Source organism: Pelodiscus sinensis, chromosome 1, assembly GCF_049634645.1.
Source record: "Pelodiscus sinensis isolate JC-2024 chromosome 1, ASM4963464v1, whole genome shotgun sequence".
Taxonomy (NCBI): Eukaryota; Metazoa; Chordata; order Testudines; family Trionychidae; genus Pelodiscus; species Pelodiscus sinensis.
The window spans coordinates 185,565,687-185,590,253 of NC_134711.1; the positions used below are offsets into that span (position 1 = coordinate 185,565,687).

At 40.2% G+C, this 24,567-nt stretch overlaps 1 protein-coding gene across 7 annotated transcripts in view; it reads left to right on the plus strand.

Moving 5' to 3' along the window:
* The window catches only part of DOP1B (DOP1 leucine zipper like protein B), a 96,850-nt gene that overhangs the window by 33,147 nt on the left and 39,136 nt on the right, over nt 1-24,567 (plus strand). For 6 of the 7 annotated variants that reach the window (XM_075911610.1, XM_075911619.1, XM_075911630.1 and 3 more), the window contains 13 exons: nt 696-1,389; nt 5,002-5,273; nt 8,133-8,285; nt 9,045-9,145; nt 10,417-10,607; nt 11,769-13,386; nt 13,627-13,738; nt 15,675-15,863; nt 17,231-17,356; nt 18,769-18,903; nt 20,608-20,663; nt 21,830-21,934; nt 22,027-22,093. In XM_075911610.1, the coding sequence (XP_075767725.1) occupies nt 696-1,389; nt 5,002-5,273; nt 8,133-8,285; nt 9,045-9,145; nt 10,417-10,607; nt 11,769-13,386; nt 13,627-13,738; nt 15,675-15,863; nt 17,231-17,356; nt 18,769-18,903; nt 20,608-20,663; nt 21,830-21,934; nt 22,027-22,093 (3,819 nt within the window). The remainder of the gene's footprint in view (nt 1-695; nt 1,390-5,001; nt 5,274-8,132; nt 8,286-9,044; nt 9,146-10,416; nt 10,608-11,768; nt 13,387-13,626; nt 13,739-15,674; nt 15,864-17,230; nt 17,357-18,768; nt 18,904-20,607; nt 20,664-21,829; nt 21,935-22,026; nt 22,094-24,567) is intronic. The other variant, XM_075911637.1, reaches the window with a different exon arrangement.

Here is a 24,567-nt window from a genome sequence, read left to right on the forward strand (position 1 = left end):
AGGATGTTCCCAGCAGAGCTGTCCCTAGTGGCATGCAGGGCCGGGGACAACCCCCCTGCTCTGCCCACTCTCCATCCAGAACTCCCTTCCCCAAAGGATGCAGCCCAGGGCAGGCTTGGTGCCGGCAGCAGGGACTGGGACCACCCTTCACACTCACTGGCGGCAGCAGGAAGCAGAATGATCCGGCCCCAGACTACTCTGCTCCCCCACCTCCCAGCCACACAATTCAGCTTCCCACCCCCACCAATGAGCACAGGAGAGGTTCTACCTCTTCCCCCAGCCTCCCCCGCAAGTGGCAGGAAGAGTACCAGTGAGTGGACAGAGGGGGATTCCTGCTGCCACCTATCCTGCTCCCTGTAGCTCCTGTGGTCCCACAGCTCTCGTGTACAGATTCTGCCCCCTGAAGAGCTCCCCCCAACAGGGGAGTGCATAGGGTACCTAAAGTTCCAGGAACAGCGCTGCCCCAAAAAGACAATATTGGTGGCAAAACAGTAATCATCAGCGGGACCACAACTTACAAGTCTGTTGTTACCACTGGATAACACCTTTAGAAAGGCACTGCACAAGTTATCAGGGCAGAAAGGGTGGGATTCCTGTCCTACTCTCTTCTCCTCCTGCTGCCCCAAGTACGATTTCAGTTATTTAAAGTCTTAAAATTCAGTAATAAAGTAGACCCTTTACTGTTTCCATTACAGAGCCCAGTAAAACAAGAAAGTGATGATATAACTTCAGACACCAAGCCTGCACTACAGGATGAAGAGGACTCTGCCTTTGCTCCCCTCAAGTCTGAAGACAGCGGCATAGGTCTGAGTGCCTCATCCCCAGAGCTCTCCGAACACTTAAGAGTACCAAGAGTAACTGCTGAGAAGGATGACGTTTGGAAAAATGGCGGGAGTATTCAGAAGTCTTTGCACTGTATCCAAGAATTAGTCGATAAGTTTGCCAATAAATACATTTTTGGGATACATTTACAAGAGCCAGGTAATGGCAGAATTTCAATTGCAAACATGAGCAGAGGAGAGAAGAAAGAAAATTACAGAGCTACGGAAAATGCTAGCAAGAAAAAGAACTCCTGGGAAGGAAAGCAAATTACGGTACCTCAGTTTAAACAAATGCTTTCAGAATTGTTCACAGTTCGAGGGTCACCATTCAAACAGAAAAGTCTGGAACCGCTCTCCCCTACAAACCATGACCTTGGTAGTCAAAAGGGAAAAGAAGAAGGAGAATGGGACATTGACCAGGTAATGCTTGACTTGGGGGATATGAAAGAAGACTGCAGAGAGGCCTTTGCTGCTGCTTGTCACCTTCTGCTGGATTGCACTACCTTCCCAGTCTACCTTTCTGAGGAAGAAACAGAGCAACTGTACTTGTCTCTGTTTCAAGTTCCTGGTAAGTGTTTTCGTAGAATGTGTCCCAGAATGTAAACTGTACTGCAAACTAAGTACACTGTGTACTAGGTACAATCCAAGAATGTGCACACAATATAACATGGCAGGGGGTGTGTTTATGAATGTAGCTGTAGTACACTTCGGGTATTTTGGAGGGATATGGGGGGAGACGAAAGGTAAATTGCTTTCTGTGATGAAGACATCCTCATACAAGAGCTCCTCTTATGTCTTAGAATTGAGTGTGTGTTGTAGTTTTTAAATCCACTTTGTTCTCTTTTGAAATGCTTATATTATAAGTGGAAAAATTGTTGAGAATGGTTTTTGTTATTGTGTTCCGGGATATAACAATTCTTCCCAATCCTTCAGGGTTTCCAGGAAAAAGACAATGGACACAAGCTAGCATGCAAGATAGAACAATCTGCATAATTATGGCTGGTTCCCACTGACAATTCAGATACCTTCCAGGAGAGTAACAGAGGGCCTTTGGAAAGGATAGGCTTGTGGTGGGCACAGGAATGGGAAAATAGACTCTGGGGTCTGCTTTTGGCTTTGCTACAGATTTGATGTCAGTAAAATGGGAATAATACTTACCTACTTCTGGGCAGGCGTGAGTCTTCTATGTTGAAGTTCTTTGAGATGCTCAGATAAGACATGTCCATTATGCAGAATGTTATAATTAAAGCGTTTAGCGTCATAGAGCTTCCGAGTTCCCAGAATGTCATGTTGGAGTCATTATGGGCATTCTTGGTTTCACTCTGGCTTTTAGAGATTTCCCTCCTACCTCCATAGTCCGTCATAAATTTTTTTTTTTAATTATTTTTTATATATAAAAAAAAATATATTAGGGAAGAAAAGCAATCCCATTCTAAAATCTCTTGTAAGGAAAGGATAGATGAGTAACTTTCTGTAGAATAATACAGAAGCAACATGAATACGAGAAGTAATATTTTTAAAATTAACATTATTCAATTTTCATTCACAGTGGAAAAAATAATCCCAACGAAACTTGCAAAATAATGGGGTCTAAATTAGCGGTTACTATTCAGAAGGAGATCTTGCAGTCATCCTGGATGGATCCCTGAAACATCTGCTCAACATGCAGCAGCAACCAAAAAAGCTAATAGTGCTACGAATCATTAAGAAAGGGATAGATAATAAAACAAAAAAATCAGAATCGGACTGGAAGGGATTCTCTAGTCCAGTTCCCTGAACACATGACTGGACTAAGTATTATCTTCTAGATTATCCTTCACAGGTGTTTGTCTAACCAGCTCTTAAAAATCTCCAATGATGGAGATTCTACAACCTCTAGGAAATTTATTCAAGTGCTTAACCATCCTGACAGGAAGTTTTTCCTAATGTCCAACTTAAATCTCACTTGCTGCTAATTTAAACCCTTTTCTTGTCCTACCTGTAGAGGTTTAGGAGAACAATTTTTCACCCTCCTTCTTGTAACAACCTTTTTATGTACAGTAAAACTCCAATAGTCCGGCACTCCTGATAGTCCGGCATCAAAATGGCAAGAGACTAATGAGTGAGCTTCAAAAAATGAGTCACAAGGTAACAGCGGCAGCAGCTGAACTGAGCAAAAAGGGTAAAAAAGCTTAAAAAAACTAAAACATTACAGAATACAGTATGTACAATAAAAAGGGTTCAGAACACTTTATATACAGTATATAGTGTGTGTGTGTGTGTGTGTGTGTGTGTGTATATGTATGTGTGTATATTTTATTTATATAATATATATAACCAGTTTATAGTACCTCCTGATAGTCTGGCATATTTGATAATCAGGCACCACTTAGGTCCCATGGGTTCCGGATTATCGGAAGTCTACTGTACTTGAAAACTGTTATCCTGCCCCCCTCGGTCTGCTTTTCTCCAGATTAAACAAACCAATTTTTTCCAGTCTTCTTCATAGGTAATGTTTTCTAGATCTTGGATCATTTTTGTTGCTTTTCTCTGGACTTTCTCCAAATTGTCCGCATCTTTCCTGAGATATGGTACCCGGCACTGGACACTGGAGTGAAGCAGAAGAATTACAACTGTGCATCTTCGTTACAACACTCTTGCCAATACATCCAGAATGATGTTTGCTTTTTGTGCAACAGTGTCATGCTATCAACTCATATTTAACTTGTGATCCACTGTAACCCTGATTCTTTTCTAGGTAGTCATTTTCCATTTTGTGTGTATGCCAATATATAAATACATGGTATACCCACATATTAAAATCTGCATGCATTTTTGATTGCCCCATCTCAAAAAAGATCTATTAGAAAAGAAAAAGGTACAGAGGAGGGTGACAAAAATGATTGCCTCTGACTCCTTGGGATGGTCTTCAGTTCTGACTCCTTGGGATGGTCTTCAGTTCTGTTCCTTCTGTTTCTGGTCTGGTGTTTCTCTGATTTGAGTAGTGTTCAATAGTGTTTTCCCCTATATTTTCCCACTTTTCTCCAATCAGCTTTTAGCATATCAGGCCTTCGGGTTTTATTTAACCCATCCATCATGTATTCACAAGCTTTGATTTAAACAATTCCAGTTGCTGTTTAGACAATTTATATGTCACTTTGTGTCATGTCATGTCATCTTGCCCTTGAGTTTTCCCATTTAAATGGCTTTTTGTTAAAGGCTTAAATGTGTTCGGTTTTAGTTGGGTTTTTTGCTTTGTTTGTTTTACTCTCAAAACATCCAGCACAACCTGTTAACTTTGTTTTGTCAGCAATAACATCATTTTAAGCAATCAGTAAATATGTGTAAAAGAAGAATTGGCAAAACCACACTTAAACCAGGTAGGCCGTGGCCTAAATGTTACTTCATCTAAATTAATTTATGATTCTGGATGATAAATTATTAAAATATAGCTACCCAAATTCTAATTCTCCTATTAGCTATCCTTCATTTTTATATTTCTCTGTATCAAGTCCTTACATTATCCTCATGCGAGTAGGTGAGGCTAGAGAGCATGCTATGATTCTTTAATGTCAACAGTTAATTATCTTCTACAAACATAGATTTTTTTTTTCCAGGGAATTTTTGTTACTAAAAGTGCTAAGCCTTACGTTTGCCTTTGTAATTATTACAAATCTTGACAGTGACTTTCCATTTTACAATTTTTGAGGTGCTTGTGTTTTAGAGCCTTAACAGTCAGTTACTTTTAATGGTACCCCAACACACATCTCTCCCAGGTTTGTCTATCAAAGAAAGCACCATTAATCCAACATCTATTTAGGGGTGGGAATTCTGAGAGGATGGTGCTCTTAATAGAATTATGAGGCTTGCTATGTTTTGCTGTTATAATGATTTTTCTTATTACAAAGCATCCCAAAATAATATTAGTAGATAATAAAATTTCATTGCTCTTAGGGGTGCTTGCACTCTCTCTCTCTCTCTCTCTCTCTCGCTTAAATTAAAAGAATAAAAAAGTGTAGTACATAATATATTTTAGTCAATCGAGCCCATGGTACACATGGAAATACGAGTTACAAAGCTCGTGATTTTAGGCAGCCAAAAGGGCAGGTAAATTCCATGGGATCACCAGATTTAACAAATGTTTGATAAAGTAATCTAACATTTAAATATTCTTAAATTTTTTTTCCCCCTGTCTTCCGAGGAGGTTGTGATGCCAGCTTCCCTCTGTGGCTTAAATCCCTAATGACGATATGTTGCTGTATAAACGACTGCTATGTTCAGAATGTGTCCATCTCCACGCTGCTTGAAGTGATCAACCATTCTCAGTCGCTGGCACTTGTGATTGAAGACAGAATGAAGCGATATAAAATCTCTGGACACAACCCCATCTTTGGGAGACTGCAGATGGTCACAGTTCCTCCCATTGCTCCTGGTGTTCTAAAGCTAATATCAGAGAAAACCGACTTCTATCAGGTGTCAAATTATTTACTGCACAAATAGGTTTTAGCTAATATATATATGCCTATCATAAGTCGATGGATTTCCTGGGATAATTCTGTATCCGTGAGATACGACATTGAAATTAGTGCCTTCATGTCTACTGAGATTCTCATGCATTGACCCAGTTATACACACTAGCTGTGTCTACACCGGCATGAATTTCTGGAACTGCTTAAAACGGAATACTATTCCGTTTTTAGTTTTTCCGGAAAAGGAGCAGCTACATTGGCAGGCTGCTTTTCCGGAAAAGCCCTTTTTCCGGAAAAGCGTCTGTGGCCACTGTCGACGCGCTTTTCCGGAAAAGAGCCCCGATCACCATTTTCACGATCGGGGCTTTTTTCCAGAAAAGACTACTGGGCTGTCTACACTGGCCCTTTTCCGGAACAGTGTTCTGGAATAAGGACTTATGCCCGAGCGGGAGCAGAATAGTTTTTCTGGAATAGCGGCTGATTTTGTACAGTAGAGCATCCTTACTTTTTCCGGAAATTCAAGGGCCAGTGTAGACGGCTCGCAGCTTATTCCGGAAAAGCGGCTGATTTTCCGGAATAAGTGGCCCAGTGTAGACACAGCCACTCTGACATAGCATATATCTCTTGAAATGTATCATACCCGATTATTTTCAAAAGTCAGTTGTGATTTTTGGGAAACCTGAACTTTCTTGTGCACAAACTTAAAGGTCCCTGCATTGTACAGGGTGCTCAGCAATTTTGGAAAATTAAGAGCCAGGTGTCCCAATTGGGGCACTGAACATCACTAGTTACTTTTTAAAATCTTCATCCCTAATTTTAACTTTTAGTTATTTTTTGTTTTGTAAACTTGAAAACTACATTTTGGGAGGATTTTAGTCTCCTTTGAGCTCCCCGTATGTAAAATTGATAGCAAGAAAAAAATAGGAGAAATTCAAAATACAGGCAGTCCCCGAGTTACGCAGATCCGTCTTACGTCGGATCCGCACTTACGAACGGGGCTTTCTCGCCCCGGAACTCGCAGGCAGCGGGACCGCCCAGAGCGCAGCGGTCCCGTCACCTCGACCTCCGGGGCGAGAAAAACTGCTCCGGGTGCCCCTTGTCTGCTGGGGACCGTCTCCAGCAGACCAGGGACACCTGGAGCAAAGCCGGGGAGGCGGAGGGGTCCCGCGCCTCTGAGGCTTTGCTCTGGAAAGGCCTCAGAGGTCCGGGACTCCACCGCCGCTGCGGCTTTGCTCCCGGTGTCCCTGGTCTGCTGGGGACCGTCTCCAGCAGAGCAGAGGCACCGGGAGCAAAGCCGCAGCGGCGGCGGAGTCCCGTGCCTCTGAGGCTTTGCCAGAGCAAAGCCTCAGAGGCGCGGGACCCCGCCGCCGCTGCCGCTTTGCTCCCGGTGCCTCTGCTCTGCTGGAGACGGTCCCCAGCAGACCAGGGACACCCGAAGCAAAGCCAGGGAGGCGGAGGGGTCCCGCGCCTCTGAGGCTTTGCCAGAGCAAAGCCTCAGAGGCATGGCACCCCGCCGCCACTGCGGCTTTGCTTCCCGTGTCCCTGGTCTGCTGGGGGGTAGGGGGAGCGCAGCTAGTGGGGGGCCCCCCAAGCAGACCAGGGAGATGTGGAGCAAAGCCCCCGGCCTGTGGTAGAGCAGGTGGGGCGCTGCTGGTTGGTCCCGCAGCGCCGCTCCTTGGCGCTACTGGACCAACCCGGCAGCACCCCAGCTGCTCTGCCCCAGGAGTCCTGATTCAGCCGCTGCTGATCAGTTTCAGCAGCGGCTGAATCAGGACACCTGGGGCAGAGCAGCTGAGGTGCTGCCGGGTTGGTCCAGTAGCGCCGCCGCCGCCGCTCCTCGGCGCTACTGGACCAACCCAGCAGCACCTCAGCTGCTCTGCCCCAGGCGTCCCCAAGTCAGCCATTGCTGAAACTGACCAGTGGCTGACTACAGGAAGCCTCTGCCCTGGGGCTTCCTGGAATCAGCCGCTGATCAGTTTCAGCAGCAGCTGACTTGGGGATGCCTGAGGTTCTTAAGTTGAATCTGTATGTAAGTCAGAACTGGCGTCCAGATTCAGCCGCTGTTGAAACTGATCAGTTTCAGCAGCGGCTGAATCTGGACGCCAGTTCCGACTTACATACAGATTCAACCTAAGAACAAACCTACAGTCCCTATCTTGTACGTAACCCGGGGACTGCCTGTATACTTTTTTTTTTTTTTAACTTTACTATGTGGAATAAAAGACATTTCTGAAGGCACTCCTACCAGTAGCCATTTGTGGTCCAGTAGCTGCTTTAAAATACTATTTGTAAAAAAGCTACATAGAGCATTTTTAAACCGCTTCCATTTTATCTGTTGATAATAGGAGGAGAGAATTTCAACTGGTAGGTGGGCCCCAACATATTTTTTAATAAACTTGGGGGGGAGAAGTTTAAATTGATTGCTTTTTTTTTTTAACCTCCTCTGTTTCTCACCTCTTTCCTGAAATACTTAGTAACTGGGGTAAGGGTAGCTGGAATCACTTTCCCTATTCTTTACAACTGAATCCTTTCTTTAAAACAAAAAATGAAACCCTATAAACTAGAAATAGATGGGATGGAGGGTAGTGAAAAAGAAATGGGATACCATTATCTACAATTGCATAGTCTGGTAATAAGGTGGAAATGTTTACATATGTGCATCGTTGTAGATTTAGACATAGATAGGATGTCTGCATTTGGAATATAGCTTTGTATAGTCAGCACCCACATTTATTCATAGATAAAACATCTGTCTAAATCCAGTGGGTGAGCTACCTTTTCACAAATACAGAACTCTTCAGTGTTTATGCCAAGCTTTTAAATCAGTGGGCAGTGGTACATTTTATTTCGTCTGTTCCCCTAGAGAGTTGCTCAAGTGCTTTGGAATCAGCTGAACAAAGAGACAAGGGAGCATCACATTACATGTGTGGAGCTGTTTTATAGGCTGCACTGCTTGGCTCCATCAGCTAACATTTGTGAAGATATTATTTGTCATTCACTCTTGGATCATGATAAAGTAAGTCTTGTGTTTCCTAGGTTGCCTAATTATTGTAGTACCTTTCCTCTGTTCCCCTTAGCCTAGCTTCCACCCCCTGCAACAAAGCTTCAGGGCTAGACCATGGAATAGGCAAACTATGTTTAAAATGAGCAGATTTCCTTCAATAATTTAACTTCTCTATTCTGAAGATAGATCAGTTCTTTCTTAACTTGCATATTAGATGTCAGAAAAACTAAGTAAATAGTCACATGATGTTGCTATACTAACCATTCTTAAGCTTTTGTGATGTATATGAATATATATCTTTGCTGTGAAACTTGCTCTATATCAGGATCTGTACAGGGGTTATGGGTATCTGAATAGTCAAGAATTTGGAAACTTATAGACTCTTAAGCACATTCAAATCCTCAGTAAAGACTGCCCTTTTAATAACAGGCCCTCTGTATCGGCCATCTTTGTTATCCAACCCACGACAACTCAGATTAAAATACTGTAAATAGGAATTCCAAACATATCTTTGCTTTGAAATATCAGCTTTTTTTAATCCACTAAATGCTTTATTTGATTTTGATTGCTTTGGGTTCTGAGGTATATGACAAGACAATGGCATTTGTGTGTGAGTCCTATCTAAAAATGGGAAACAGGTGCATAATTCTTATGATTTTTAGAAGTATCTGTGCAGTAAGCATTGTTTACTGGAGCCTTTTAAATACACTACATTTACCTCAGAATCAAAAAGTTCTTGTTTGCCCCTCCCCTCTTTCTTCTTCTGTTAAGGGGACAAGGCTGGAGGCACTGTTCAGGTTTTCTGTGATATGGCATTTGACCAGAGAAATCCAAGGCAGCAGAGTCACTTCCCACAATCGATCCTTTGACAGGTATTGCTGTACTTTAATTTACATGCCTTAGTGTTTATATAAAATATTTAGTTATGCTTTTTTGCTTTTAAAAAAAAATCACCTGGACAGTTGTATAAACCAAAGGAAGGATGTTAAAAATATTTATTTTTAACTTAAAAAAATAAAAAGCCCTCTTTGTGTTGGTTAACCATCTTCCAGGGCAAGTAATAAAGTAGTTGAGGTGTCAGGCTGGAGGGTGCCTTGAGGGGGAATAGAAGCGTGGGGTCTCTGCTGGGAGTTGCTTTCCGTGTTGCAGGAAAGTGAACAACCTTGGCTCCACCTCTTGTTGATGCAGGAAGTCACATCTGGTTGGAGGTGGGGCAGTTCCCCAGAAAAGGATTAAAAAGGCCTGGCAAAAGCAGCTGAATTCAAAATATTGTTAAAATAATCCCGGGGTGGCGGGTTACTCATTGCGATCCTCAGTCTGGTACAATGAGCCAAGTTTCAAGCCTTGTGAAGTAGGAGAAGATATAATAAAGACACTCTAACTGCAGATTAGGGATGTTAAAATGTAGTTATTTTACTAATGGAGTAGTCAATAGAATTTTTATCAACTACTCGATTAGTCGATAGGGGAAAGCAGTTGGCTCAGTCCCAGCTTGTGCTGGGATCAAACTGTGCTGCAGCTCTGCAAAGCAAAATGCAGTAGGAGCCGGGAGCGTGGGGGACAGGCCGTCCAGTTCCTGCTGTGTTTTCAATTGCAGAGCCACAGCAGGGATTGGTCCCGGCATGAGCTGGGACTGCACCGAGCTACCTGCCCGGTTTCCAGCCACTCCTGTCCGCAGCGGGTCCCAGTGGGGAGTTGGAACCCTCATGGACAGGGGCTGCTGCTGGAGCCACCTCCACTGTCTGCAGCAGCAAGGGGTGGACAGGCAGCACCACAGAAATGGTGCTAGGGAGAGCCACTTTTAAGCTGGTTTCCCCCCAGCACTGGCTCCAGCTCCCCCTGCCTTTATATCAGAGGCAGCAGGTCGGGGAGAAATGCAAATAGTCAACTTCACTAGCTGATAAGCCTAGGCTTACTGGGTAGTCAACTACTCACTTACATCCCTACTGCAGATAGTGTCTGTGGTATACACACATGTAATATGTTTTGCCTTGCTCTGAAAACACACATGCTTGACTTTGAACTCAGTGACCCTAATCTTAGGCATTGGAATTACTATCTGGAGTAAAGCTAAAGTATTTGCAGGAATGGGTCTAAAAATGTGTTTCAATTTTACTTCTCCCTTGTGATTTTCTCCATTCAGGTCTCTGTTTGTGGTACTGGACAGTCTAAATTGTTCAGATGGGGCAATTGGTGCCACAGCACAGGGCTGGCTGATTCGTGCTCTCTCGCTTGATGATGTTGCACGAATTCTTGAGCCAGTACTCCTGCTGCTTCTTCATCCAAAGACTCAGCGTACATCTATCCATTTCATCAAGCAGAAGAATACGGCAGGTAAATCTGCTCTCAAACTGTTACATTTTCAGTCTTAAGTAAATTAACAGTCACTTTTGCATACTATTGAACTCCATTTTAAATCGGTCTGTCACCTTTAGGAGTCATGCTCTTCAGTTTGAGATGTGTCCTTATAAAATAGCAATTCCTTCTGTGCATATCATTCTTCTGAGTTACACGTCTAATAGAGTGTAAACACAATTTTGGAATAAGCCACCCATTAGTACCTTATTTTGGATCAACATTACTGCAAAAGAAGCTTCTAAGCCTCCTAATAGTTGAAATAATTGTTATTTAAACCAGAAATCTGCTTGCAAAATTGTTTTGCTGCCTTGTTGCTATCTCGTTGACTTGCCAATAATCATCATCTTTATTACTTTTTATATTGTAGTAGCACCCAAAGTCTCTTGTGCTAGATGATGGTGCAATCATAGAGGTGGACAAAGTAGTTGCCCCAAAGAGTTTACAGTCTGAGAAGGTTCACCATCTCAAAAATCTTGTGTTCTGCTACTACCTTTTGTTGAGACACTCAATGCAATAAACTTATTAAATACATATGTGGGCATCATAAAATGCATTCTCTATTGTTTGTGCAGCATATTTTGAGCTAGGTTGATTATTAAATATAAGAATGGCATCCCTGATCGTATGATTCCATCATAAAACATAACTGCTAAATTTAATGTATTTCCTTGGCATAAATAAGATTACTAATTTTAATGTAAAGTCAGTTACTTGATCACCATTACATTTTCTCTTAGGCTATGTCTACACAGCAGTGTTATTTCAGAATAACATGTTATTCCGAAATAACATAGTCTGCATCTACACTACAAGCAGTTTTTTCAACATAATGTTGAGCTAGAGGACTTCTTACTCCAACTCCTGTAACCCTCATTCTACAAGGAGTAAGGAAGTCGGAGGAAGAATGCTCTTTTTCAGACTAGCAGCTGTGTAGACAGCATCAACAGCCAAAATAAGCTATTTTCACTTGAGCTACACAATTGACATAGCTGAAGTTGCGTAGCTTATTTCAGCTTTAGCCCTGCTGTGTAGACATTCCCTTACAGGTTCTTTCTATGTAAATCAATGTATTAATCAACTGCCATAATAAACTCTAATTGTTTTGAAATCTTCATTTTTTTTTAAAATTTTTTTTAGAAGACTTACATCGTTGGCTTAAGAAGAATGCCTCTTTCAAAGAGCTGTTGGGAACCTCTGAGCTACATGAAAGCAGTTCTGAAGAAAACATACCACTGAACCAATTTACAACTGTGGACAGGGAAGCTCTTTGGGCTGAAGTGGAAACAGATCCAGAGAACTCTCAGCTGAAAAAGGGACTTTCTGAAAATGGACCCTCTCACTGTAGGGAACTTTCAGAAGATATCGGTGAAGATCACAATAACAGTGAACACACAGAATCTGCAGATACCAGCACAGGACAAATTGATAGTGAAAATACATCATCTTTTTCTCCTTCTCTAGATCCACAAGAAATGAGCCATGAGGAGAATGGTAGTAGAACTACAATTGACCAAAGAGAAAACATGAATCAAGTTAGTTCATCTAATGCTTTCCCTCCTCATGGCTCCAAATCCAGTACTGTGTTAAATCTTGTGCGGACAGATTCTGAGAGAACTCAAGCATCAGAATCGCTGTCAAGTGATGAGGAGGTGGACTTGGAACTCCAAGCAATTACAACTTCTAGGCTGCTCAAGCAGCAGAAGGAAAAACAAGAGATGATAGAGGCTCTGTTCAAACATATTCTCTTGTATTTTCAGCCTTATGATTCCAAGAGGGTTTTGTATGGATTTTCTGTATTGGAGGCAGTGCTGAAAACCAACCCTAAAGAATTTATTGAAGCTGTAGCCAGTACTAGCATGGATACAAGCTCCACAGCTCATTTGAATCTCATCTATAATCTGCTAGCCCGGCACCAGGAAGCTCTTGTGGGACAGAGCTTTTATGGTAAGCTTCAGACTCAGTCACCAACCATGTGTCCCCATTCTTTACTAATAGAATTGCTGACTTACCTCTGTTTGAGTTATCTGCGCTCTTACTATCCATGCTACTTGACGGTAACCCACAAAGATGTGCTCGGCAACAGAGATGTCCAAGTCAAAAGTGTAGAAGTCTTGATTAGGATGATGACACAGCTGGCCACAATGGCAAAGTCAGCAGAAAACAAGAATATCGAGTTTATACAGAACTTGCTTGCAAGATGCAAAATCCAAGAGTTTGTTCTTCTTTCTTTGTCTGCTTCTATGTATACAAGTCAAAAACGGTATGAAGTGATGACCACTGATAAAATTAACAGTGTCATCAAAGAGAGCTTCTTTGAAGAAAGCCTTATCAATTTTGGCCAAGATCAGATATGGAGTGAACACCCCCTTCAGATTGAGCTGTTGAAGCTTTTGCAAATATTGATTGTCTTGGAGCACCATCTTGGACAGACTCACGAGGAACAAGAGAACCAGCCAGACCTATCTAAGGAATGGCAACGGGCTCTTAATTTCCAGCAGGCTATTAGTGCTTTGCAATATGTGCCTCCACACCCAATAACTTCCCAAGGATTGTTTGTCTCTGCTGTAATTAGAGGTTTGCAGCCAGAGTATGGTTATGGAATGCATTCATCTTGGGTAGGCTTAGTCACACATTCTTTGCCATACTTTGGGAAATCTTTAGGCTGGACTGTGGCACCATTTATCATACAGATATGTAAAAACCTGGATGAACTCGTTAAACAATATGAAAACGAAGCTGTGAAGATGTCTGTGAGGTAAGAGTCATAAATGCAGTATTTTGATATAGATTTAACTATTCGGTACGAAGTACCAATGAGCTTATTTTCCCTCAACCCTTATACTGTTATCTAGGCAAAGTTTCTAAAATAACCTGTATTTCTGATACCTCAGCAACTGGAATATAGAACCAAATGCTCTTTTGACAAGAATAGTCATGTGAAGAATAAAAATATTCAGTTGTTGTACTGCTAATAACTATTGTGTTTTCTCCAAAGTGTAACTTCTAAAAGGGAGAACATTACACCAGATTATCCTCTGACGCTTTTGGAAGGCTTAACAACCATTGGTCATTTTTGCCTTTTGGATCATCCTAATCAAGCCAAAAAGGTAGCAAACTGCTTCTCCAAATGCCAACCATGCATTTGTCAGTTTGGCCTCAGTTCAGCAAAATACTTAAGTTCTTGGCTGAATTGTGACCATAAATGATGAATAAACATTTATTTTTGAGAGCCCAGAAAAGATAGGCTATCACCATAGGGGTAGCAGAATCCTTTTCCAACATGGAAGGGGAACTGGCTTGTATAGAGGAGAATCATCTATGAGCAGAGGACAAGATAATTATTCTCTCACACCAAATCCATTTGTGCTGAAAATATCTGTATTTGGATTATTGGACACTACTCATTTATGGGCGAAGTACAGTATACTCAAATTATTCCTAAATAAGTTGAATGTATGAAGAAAAGTATGTCACGCTGTCAAAAAAAAAAAAGCTATAAAATAATTTCTTATGAAAGCTTCTCAATGACAATATACACCTTATTTCTGAATATATTTGGTATGGTGTTCATTGAAAGTGTTAGTGAACAAAATTTGTACATCTTAAAAACCTAACTACAGGCAACTCTGCGTGCACCCTTTCCTCCCCCCCCCCCCCTTCTTCCTTTAATTGCAAAACCAGAACGACACCTTAATTTGGTCTTCCCCACACAAATATTTATGAATTTTATGATTCTTGTCCTGCAATTACTCTCCTTCCTTGGTTTAACTGGAAAGTTTCTATAGAATAAATAATCAAGAGAATAGTAGTGGCATGTGTTCAAAATGAGACTGTATTTCACACTTTTTTGTTATAAACTATATGAAAAATATGGTTGCATAATTTGCACCACATATTAGAAGAGGTTATGGCCTGAAATAGAGAAATTAACTCTTTAAACAAAAGCAAAATAAGTAGAATGTTATACTACAGTTAAACATGCTTACTGAAGGAATGCAAGTCTCACACCGGGCAGGTTCAAGCAGGAGGCCTTTATTACACACAGCTGGTGGAGTGTCATTTTACTTGCTAGGCTCATTGAGACTGACAAACAGCTGATTACAGTGGATTATATTGGGTGCCGATGGGCAGAGAGAAGTGATGGGGTGGAAGTTCCCGAATCCCTGGATAGGTTCTAGCAGCAAGACATAATGAGCATAATAAGCCAATAGTCTAAAAGATTACATGAATGCTCTACCCATAACACAGGTTTACACGTTTGCTAGTACAGTTTTTGTCTTGCAGTAAGTAGTTTAAATCTTGATTTCAGGTCCTTAGAAATGACGGGTAGCACCTCTCAACAGGTTTGCCTTCAGGTACATTCCTATATGGTCTTAAAACAAAGAGAACAGTAAACAGTACACAGCATTGACAATTGTATATAGTCTGTCAAGACTCATATTAGCATCTGTGAGGGGCAGATATCATTACTCATGCTGACATGTTAGCCTTCTCCCTGAACCCAGTTGGTATTTGGGGAGGATCCACTCTTATCTCTTCCTGAACTGGGGAGCGGACTTTGAAGCCCCTCTCAGTGAGTTATGTGCCTATAACTCACGATAAGGCCCCAGTTACTGCTCTGCATCTGGGGTTATGCTGTCTCAGCTTTGTTTTATGCCTAGTTGTACAAACAAGATTTGTTTCCTGCTTATCTTTGCTTTCCGTAAGCCATGTTTTGTCCATTGTTAGCTAGGTCTCAGGCCTCAGTCTAGGCATGTTCCCATTTGTACGTATGTGAAAGATTCTTAACAAAGGCTGTGGTCAGAATCTTTCATACATATTATTGAGATTTTAGCCTTCGCCCATTTTGTAAGTGACAGTAAATTTCATAAACAGAACAATTGAGTGACCTAGTGCTTTGCAAAATCATTATTGCAAAAAGACTTCTTGGGAGAAAGCAGATGTCCACAGTAAAGATTGTGTAACCATGTTAAAAATAATGATCTGCATACACTTGATGTCCACAGAGTATGTTGTTTAATATAGACTTTTCTGTTTTCCTAGGGGTCACCTACGATTGACCCTACTAACCTGAAAAATGCCAGAAATGCCATCTTGGAAGAATTGCCTCGTATTATTAACACAATGGCCCTCCTTTGGAGCGTTATAAAAAAGGAAGACTCTCAAAAAAGACCAACTGACTTTCTTGGAACAACCAAAGGCTCCTCTTCAGTTTACTTTAAGGCAACCAAAGTAGGAATCCATTCCGAGCACTCTTTCTCCTCTTCCACCTCCTCCCGCCCCCCCCCCCCCCCCATTACCTTTTGTGTAATTTCTTATATATGGTTTTGGCAATCTCAAAATGGCAAAGTAGTTTTGAAGTTTCTAAAATTCATAGGCTTCAGAGTAGGGATGTTAAATTTAGTTTAATCTACTAATCGACTAGTCGATTCCAAGCTCACACTGGGTGCCTGCTACTCTCCTGCCCCTTGCGTAGACGGTACTTGGGGGAACCAGCTTTTAAGCCATCTCCCCTCCCCCATCCCGCAGCATCTCTGATAGAGGCAGCAAGTGGGGGGGGAAGCAACTAGTCTGAGGGACTAGTCAACTATCCGATAAGCTTATGCTTATTAGATAGTCGTCTAGTTGCTTACATCCCTACTCAGAGAATGTTCCTGATCAAAGATTTAGAATTTCTAATGTAAAGGGGCTGTCATCTTTTGTGCAAGTCAGTTGCAAAGTGCCACATTTCCAAACCTAAACTGATTGATTCCCTGTTTATATTTAAATGAATTTTCCTTTTGGTAATATTTTTTTCTGCCCACTCCTTCCCCATACATATGGTTTTTTGCTCTTCTATTAAATCCTCTTCCATTCTTTGGGAATTTTCTCTACTCTCAAAAACAAAATAAAAACACTACATCCCAGAAGCATGTCTTCTGTCTCAATAAGCATGAGAGAAGACCTAATGCAAGTTAACAGTTTCTGGCTTCTCTGTAGTGAACTTGAGCTATGTATGCTCTTTTGGGCTATGTCTACACTACAGAGTTTTTTTTCTGGAAAAACAGCTGTTTTTTCTTAAAAAAAAAAAAAACACTTCTCTTCACTGCAATTGCATTCTTTTGGGAAAAAAAATCAAAAGAACGGAGGGGGTTTTCTGACATTGGTAAACCTCTTTCTACAAGGAAGAAGACTTTTGGAAAAAGTCATGTGTGGATGGGGAAGAGGGAGTGGACAGGGAAGAGGAAAGAGGAAAAAGCATAGGAGTCCTGGTGGCCACTCCGTCCATAGTAATCACAGCTTACCTGCAAGAGAGTCCACACTGAATAGATGCTATCTTCCAAAAAAGCAGATCACTTTTTTGATGCTCTTTTGCATTGTGGACTTTTTTTCTTTTTTGGGGGGGGGGGGGGATTTTTGGTGATCGTCACAAATGTTTAATAAGGGAGGATAGTGAACCTAGGAGAAGTCATTTTAAATTAGCCTAAAACAAAAGTATATACAGTAGAACTTCCCAATACCACATTGAAAAGCAAAAGAATTTCCTCAAACAGTGAAGACCAATCTTGAATGGTTTTGACAATGTTCAGCAACAACCTTTTTTTGTTTTTGTTTAATAGACAATAAAAAACAAAATTTTAGATTTCTTGAATCCGCTGACATCACAACTTGGAGTCCAGTTAATATCAGCAGTAGCAGCAGTGTGGAACAGCAAAAAAGCTCATAAGGATCGAAGTAAAATAAAGGTGAAGTTAAAGAAATGTTAATTCATAAGATGGTTTATATTCTAATGAGACTTCAGAGGCTTTGTTCCTGGGTTCACTGAAGACTCTCGTGTTTTATGTTTTGTTTTTGTTGTACAAGTGGCAAAGAAAAGCCATTAGATAAGAACTTTAAGTCAATATAATGGTTTAAAATTTTAAATGTTTATAAAATGATTATATTTGCTCCATTTCCTTGAAGACTATAAATAAATGGAACAAATGTAATCAATTAGGAAAAATAAGGATTTTAATATGTTTGCATGTTGAAGAAAAATACTGCAAAAAGAAAATATTTTACTTAGAGAATCAAGAGACGATTTGTCACTACTTCTGCAACATATGTGAGCTTCCTTAGACTTTTTTAGAGCTTTTTTATTTCAGAGGGAAGAAGTCATGGTTCTGTCTTGCCAGCCTGCTGCTGAGCAAGATTCATCAAAGTCAAAGGCATACAAATTCAGTCTGCAGAGTTATGAAGGTTTATCTTAAATATTAAATACCTTAAACCATTTTTATTGACCAAGATAAATTCTTTATCTTTCTTACTATAAATTTTCCATGACACAAATAATCTTACTGGCTTCCACTTTTCTGGGGGGAAAAAAACACAACAATTTTATAAAATAGTAGACCTTATTTATCAATACTTGATGTTGGAAATAGAAAATTTTTTTTAAAAAAAAATTAATTTTACATGCATGCTAAAACAAGATGCTCATTCTGTACATTATTACAATTTATTTTAGAACCTCATTTCAAAGTTAAATAATGATAGCTGTCCAGAGAGTGACCTTTCACTTTTTTTTGTCTACTTTCAAGGTAATATGACCTCTCAAACATTTTCACAAAATGGAATTGTCAAAATAGATGTATTCAGATTTAAAAGCTCAGCTTTCATTCTCTCTCGCTCTCTGGTCAGCATGTTAATACCAAGCCTTTTGAGTTATTGGCACCCAAAGGATTCCATTGGTGTTCCTCCATTGGTGTTCAAGGTTTCAGGTCCAGAGCAGGAAAGTAAGATGTAGTTCCCTTTTGGAGCCAAACATGGTTAATAAGTACAAGTCCTCTTCCTAATCCACCTAGTCTGACTACATCACCTCCATTATTATGCTCCCAGAGACTGAGTGAAAGAGACTCCAAGTCTGATCCCTTTGTGGCTCCTTTTATGTAGAGCCCTGCAAGTCCACAAATATCCGCGGCTCATTTTTCACATGTGGATGCAGGTGCACATTTTGTATCCACACAGGGCTCTACTTTTATATCAGCATGTGGCATAGTTCTTAAATCACTTATTTGAGTTTCATATGTATGTTTGCATGTAGTTTAATGGTGTGAAATGCTGTTTTCCTCCCGTCTTTCCCTGGTACAGTGAACTCAGTGATGTTTGTGTTGTTTAGATCCTTCCAGTGGCCAGCACATCTCAGCTTATTCTTGTGGACTTAGTGTGTGCACTTACCACTCTGAAGACTGACATTATATTGCAGCTAGTAAAAGAAGTTGTCAAGAAACCATTCCAAATAAAAGGCGAAGAGGTATCTGCTAAAATAGTATTTAGCTTCATTAGGTCTTCATTTTTCCAAGGTGTCCCTGAAAAAATCTCTACTAAACCTATTAGATGAGAAGGGTTTTCAACATTTAATTATTCTTTTATGGTTACTGGTAATTATTATTAGAATTTGTTTCCTCATCGTATTCTGTACCTGATTAAGCATGTATCCAATATGCATATCCTTCTGTTTTTTTTTTTTTTTTTTTTTTTTTTTTTTTACAGGAGTACTTGTTGGTTGCTTTGGCAGTACTTGTCTGTTACTTTGGCAGCACAAAGCAGAGTTAAAGCCAGCATAACAGACTTCCTATGAATTCTCTCAGCATAGATTTAATAAGCGATTGTGATGGTTCCATCCCCTTTGCCCTCAGCAAAGAGAGCATGGACAGGGACTCGTGTTTGTGACTTGCCATTCTGTATCCCAGGTTAGAGTGAGGCAAAGGAACTTTTTGCACTGGAAACGCCCTAAAGTAGCAGCAGCTCCCTGGAGCTGTTACAAAAATCTTGCTCCATCTATATTAAATTCATAGTTCAGATAAAAAATGGATAATTTAAATATTAAATTTCCCTGCAAGATTATCAAACATTTGCCAAGCACTTTGAGAAAGAAAAGAGATCAGAAATAGCTATACAGGAGCTAAGTATTTTGTTAATAGCTAGTCACTTTCACTTTCAGCTTCTCATGCACTACAATGCTCTGCCTAGGCTCCAAACTTTCTGGACAATGTTTAAACTTAAATTTTATTTACATTTTCATTGAAAATCTTAACAAACGTGAATATTTTGCATTCTCTTTGTATTAGGTTTGGTCAATATTCTTTAATTTGAGGCCTGAACTATGTTCCAGTATTCTGTTAAGCCATTGAAACATTAGAGCAAACATTTGAAACAGAATTCACAAAGCAGACAACAAAATTCTTCAGATTTGTTAATGGTGATCCAATGTCTCCCTTCAAATTGAGTAACTTGCATAAAATATACATATTTTACCATTTCTTGGTGTTTATCTTAGTGTAATTGTGTGTCTATAATTCAGCATAACAGAAATAGATACATAACACTTGGTATTCAGCATATCAGAAATAGATACTTAACAATTGTCCTGCCTTTCAAACAAAAAGCATACTTTAAACAAAATCCAATCCTAGTGAATGTTTTAAAACTCATTCAGAAATAATTTCATTAGTAAAACTTTTTGAGAGTCTTCTTTTTTTATTAAAGAAGAATGTTAAAATTGTAAGTGGAACTTAGTCATTTGCCATCTTGTCCAGTTACCCAGGAAATGCAGATTTCAGAGGCTTTTATGAAACCACACTTTTCAGATTTATTACAGCAAGTTTGGCATAGCAATGACTTCCAATTATTCTAGTTAATGATGTTGCTTCTGTGGTAGTTTTGCTGTTTAACAGCTTGCTTTGAAAGAAACCAGCTTTGTTATCATCCACAGATGTACATTAGCAAGTGTGTCTAGGGTTTTGGAAAAATGTCTGGTGGACATAAAGAACGTGTCTTATTTTGTACCGAACTGCCCATTATATCTGAACAGATGAGTTACAGCCTGTCATTCTGACGGGAAGACGGATTGCTTTCTGGAAGGGGGATCAAGTTTCCCATTAAACACTGAGTTCTCAACAAGCTTAAATTTTATTTTGTTATAAAGCAAGAACATAATTATTGGTTTTATTTTCAGAAAACTTCTCTAGTGGATATCCCAGTACTGAAATTCAGCTATGCTTTCATTCAAAGGTAAGGTGGTTGTTACATAAAGTGAGTTCCATTTAGCTACAAATGCTATTCCAGTAACTAACAACTAGCATTACTACTTTAGCTTTATTTTGACTTGGCACAAGAAACCTCTACATCATCAGTGCTTACTGAAGCCGAATTGGACAGCCACTACATTGTCAAATGACAGACTGACTGTCCAGATGTTCTGTGATTGCATTAATATATTGGTGTTTGTGTTGTTGTGACACAGTCGTCATGTACTGACACAACAGCATGTTATAGCTTTCTTATATTGTCAGGATATTATGCTGAAATTTTCATATGACCTTTCTCCAACTCTGACACTTTTCAATTGCTGAAAGCATGTATGAAGGATACTTCTCCATGATCTCCCTTCCAGGTTTCTTAGGGAGGGTTTCTTGTGTTTCCAATTTATACTCTGCATTCATCATGTTAGACAGCATGGGAGTGATCAAAATTCTTCTTAGCATACACTGCTGTGTAGCCATGGAACACCTTGGGATATTAGCGTGCAAAGCCTTCTCATATCACACTCCTGAAGACCTTCCTCTTCTTTCACAGCACTGGTGCATTTCGTAGACTCGAAGCCTAGCTTTAGTTTGCAAATCAGCCAGAGTCCTGAGTTAATTCTGCTTACTGTGTTCATTTTGATGTCCTACTATTACATTAGTGTATAGATGTAATATAATATGTCAGTCAAGTATCAGAGAGGTAGCCGTGTTAGTCTGAATCCTGCAAAAGCGGCGAGGAGTCCTGTGGCACCTTATAGACTAACCAGAGTGTTGGAGCATAAGCTTTCATGGGCAAAGACCCACTTCGTCAGATGCATCAATTGCTGAAAGAGTGTATGAAGGATACTTCTCCATGATCTCCCTTCCAGGTTTCTTAGGGATGCATCTGACGAAGTGGGTCTTTGCCCATGAAAGCTTATGCTCCAACACTTCGGTTAGTCTATAAGGTGCCACAGGACTCCTCGCCGCTTTTGCGTAATATATCAGTGTGCATTGACAAGCTATCATGGTACTTAGACACAAATACAATAGATAGTAGTTCATTAAACTTGGAGAACTAAAAGACTAAAGTTGCTGTGGAGCTCTTAGAGCCAACTATCTGTGTCTGTGCCTGATGTATTGTTTGACATCAGACTTGCATGTTTTTGGCAGACTTCCGGCTTCCGCCCTGCAGGAGAACTTTCAGCCATTGTTAGGAGTGCTGAAGGAATCTGTGCAACTGAACTTGGCTCCCCCTGGATATTTCCTGCTTCTGAGGTATAGCACACACCAAGGTGGCTTGATTTCATTTGAACAATTGAGTAACACTGTCCATATTACTAACTTGGGATGCATTTATTTCCCCACAGTACTCTGAATGACTTTGTGACCAGAACTCCTAACCTGGAAAATAAAAAGGATCAAAAAGACCTTCAGGTATTGTGTACACACATGTTTAGTTCACAAATCTAGCACTACGCTCTTCATTATAAATAGAGATTAGCCCACACTCAACTCCTTGTCTGAACTGCCACATACTTCGAGAAAGTTTGGGTATGATATAAGCCAGTAAGTATGTGACCATGCATAAAACATAATTTTCCAACTAACAAATGATATTGTATGTGTTTTGATAAAATTCTGACATGGCTCAAGATGCTTATTGGCCAAAGCAGTCTTTAGGTTGGGTGGCTTTTGTGATGTCCTTCTCCAGTTTAAATTCATAACACATATGATGTCACTGGATCACTCTGCTTGCATTGTCATTGAAATTTTCAAAACCAAGTAAAAGAACTAGGTGCACTTTTCCTGTTGAAGTCAATGGGAGTTGTATAACTACATCCTCTAGTTGGCTTTGGCAAACTCAACTGTTTTATCCATTCACATAATTATGTATGTGAAATTGCATTAGAGCAGGATTCTTTTATCCTACTGTTTCTGCTTTTGCCATGTTAGCTGAAGCACCACAGCCTTGTCTCAATCATCTTTTCACTCTGAATTTTAGGTGAAATATTGAAAAGTGAATTTTCTCATAGCTGTGATTGTGATGCTCATGCTGTCCAGCAGACAGAGTAGAGATGTGAATGACTTCCTCCAATTCTGCTCCATAAACTGACTAGCAAGACAATTGTGTAGTGAATGCCTGGCTTCTTACAGCATTATCAAGAATTATCTTACTTTTCTAGAAGCCTTGAAAGGGGTGCCTGAAGTTTCCAAACCAGAGTCTCCATTCTGTAGCGATTAGCTCTATTGCTCAAACATAAGGCTTTGAGTGGGGTTTGATCCAGCCCTTCAGTGGGAAGATTAAAATATAGCCAGATGAATCCACAAAATTAAACCTATACTGTTAAATCACTCCATTAAAAGTAATCAACATCCCATCTAATTTAATATACAGGGAAACCCGGTAGCTGAAAAAAGGAAAAAGAGGTTTTTGGCCCATACGTTTGGAGCCTAAAGAACTATAATGGGCATTTGATGATTTTTTTTTCTGAAATCTGAAAAACAAATTCAGAACAAACTAATCTTTGAGAGATGATTGCTAATTAATGCAGTATAGTGAATACTTTGCAATCTTCATTTGAGATCATTTGAAGATTGCTTCATGAGAACTGAAAAATATCTCAATCAGATTTTGTAGCTCCCCAAGGAGACAATTAAGAAACCTCAGTGGATGAAACCCCTTCATTAAAATGTAGTAGCTTGGCAGGTAAAAGACTGGGAGTCTGGAGAGCCAAGTACGTATGCATAGAATCATAGAATACTAGGACTGGAAGGGTCCTTGAGAGGTCATTTAGTCCAGTCCCCTGCCGTCATGCAGGACCAAATACTGTCTAGACCATCCCTGATAGACATTTATCTAACCTACTCTTAAATATCTCCACAGATGGAGATTCCACAACCTCCCTGGGCAACTTATTCCAGTGTTTGACTATCCTGACAGTTAGGAACTTTTTCTAATGTCCAACCTAAACCTCTCTTGCTGAAGTTTAAGCCCATTGCTTCTTGTTCTATCTCCAGAGGCCAAGATGAACAAGTTTTCTCCCTCCTCCTTATGGCACCCTTTTAGATACCTGAAAACTGCTATCATGTCCCCCCTCAGTCTTCTCTTTTCTAAACTAAACAAACCTAATTCCTAATAGGATGGACTATTAGAGAAATATACAGTGACTTGAAACCTGTTAATTTGTCCATTATCATAAGAGAGAATCCCCTAGTTGATTTTCAAAAAAGTCCATCAAATTATTAGAGAAAACATTAAGTATAACAATTTGGAATTTTGGGGGTTCAGTGTGTGTGTGTGTGTGTGTGTGTGTGTGTGTGCACCTTATTATCATGTTAACAGCATTACTATTGCATTCCTGTTGGCTCTCTCGTCTTGTCCTGATGGCCATGAAGCAGTGGGAGATAAGATCTATAAAGAATAAATTCATCATCTAGCCTGATACAAGATAGAAGGGGGGAAAAAACACTTGTCAGAGGGATTAATATTAGCTTTAATATTTCCAACCAATCTGATACAGTGGAATCTTCAACAACAGCAATGTTTTCTGTGACCTAGATTCTCCTAAACTGCCGATGTAAATCATGAAAATTTTAAACATCTAGAAAGCAAATGAGGAAATAGAAAGAATGAAGACTTTCTAAACAGACTTGGGCTAGTGTGTGCCACACTACACAGGAAGTGAAAAACTGGAATGGGTTGCTTGTTTCTTCTTTTTATAAATCTTTGATTCTGCTATTCTTCTTTGAGTGCTTGCTCATGTCCATTCAGCATAGATGTGTGTGCCTGCCACATACACCAGTGTCAAAAGTTTTTTCCCTAAGCAATGCCCATAGCGGACAGGGTCCCTAGTGCCCCTTGGATTACGCACACATATGCCGCATTATATCGGACACTCCCCAGCCCT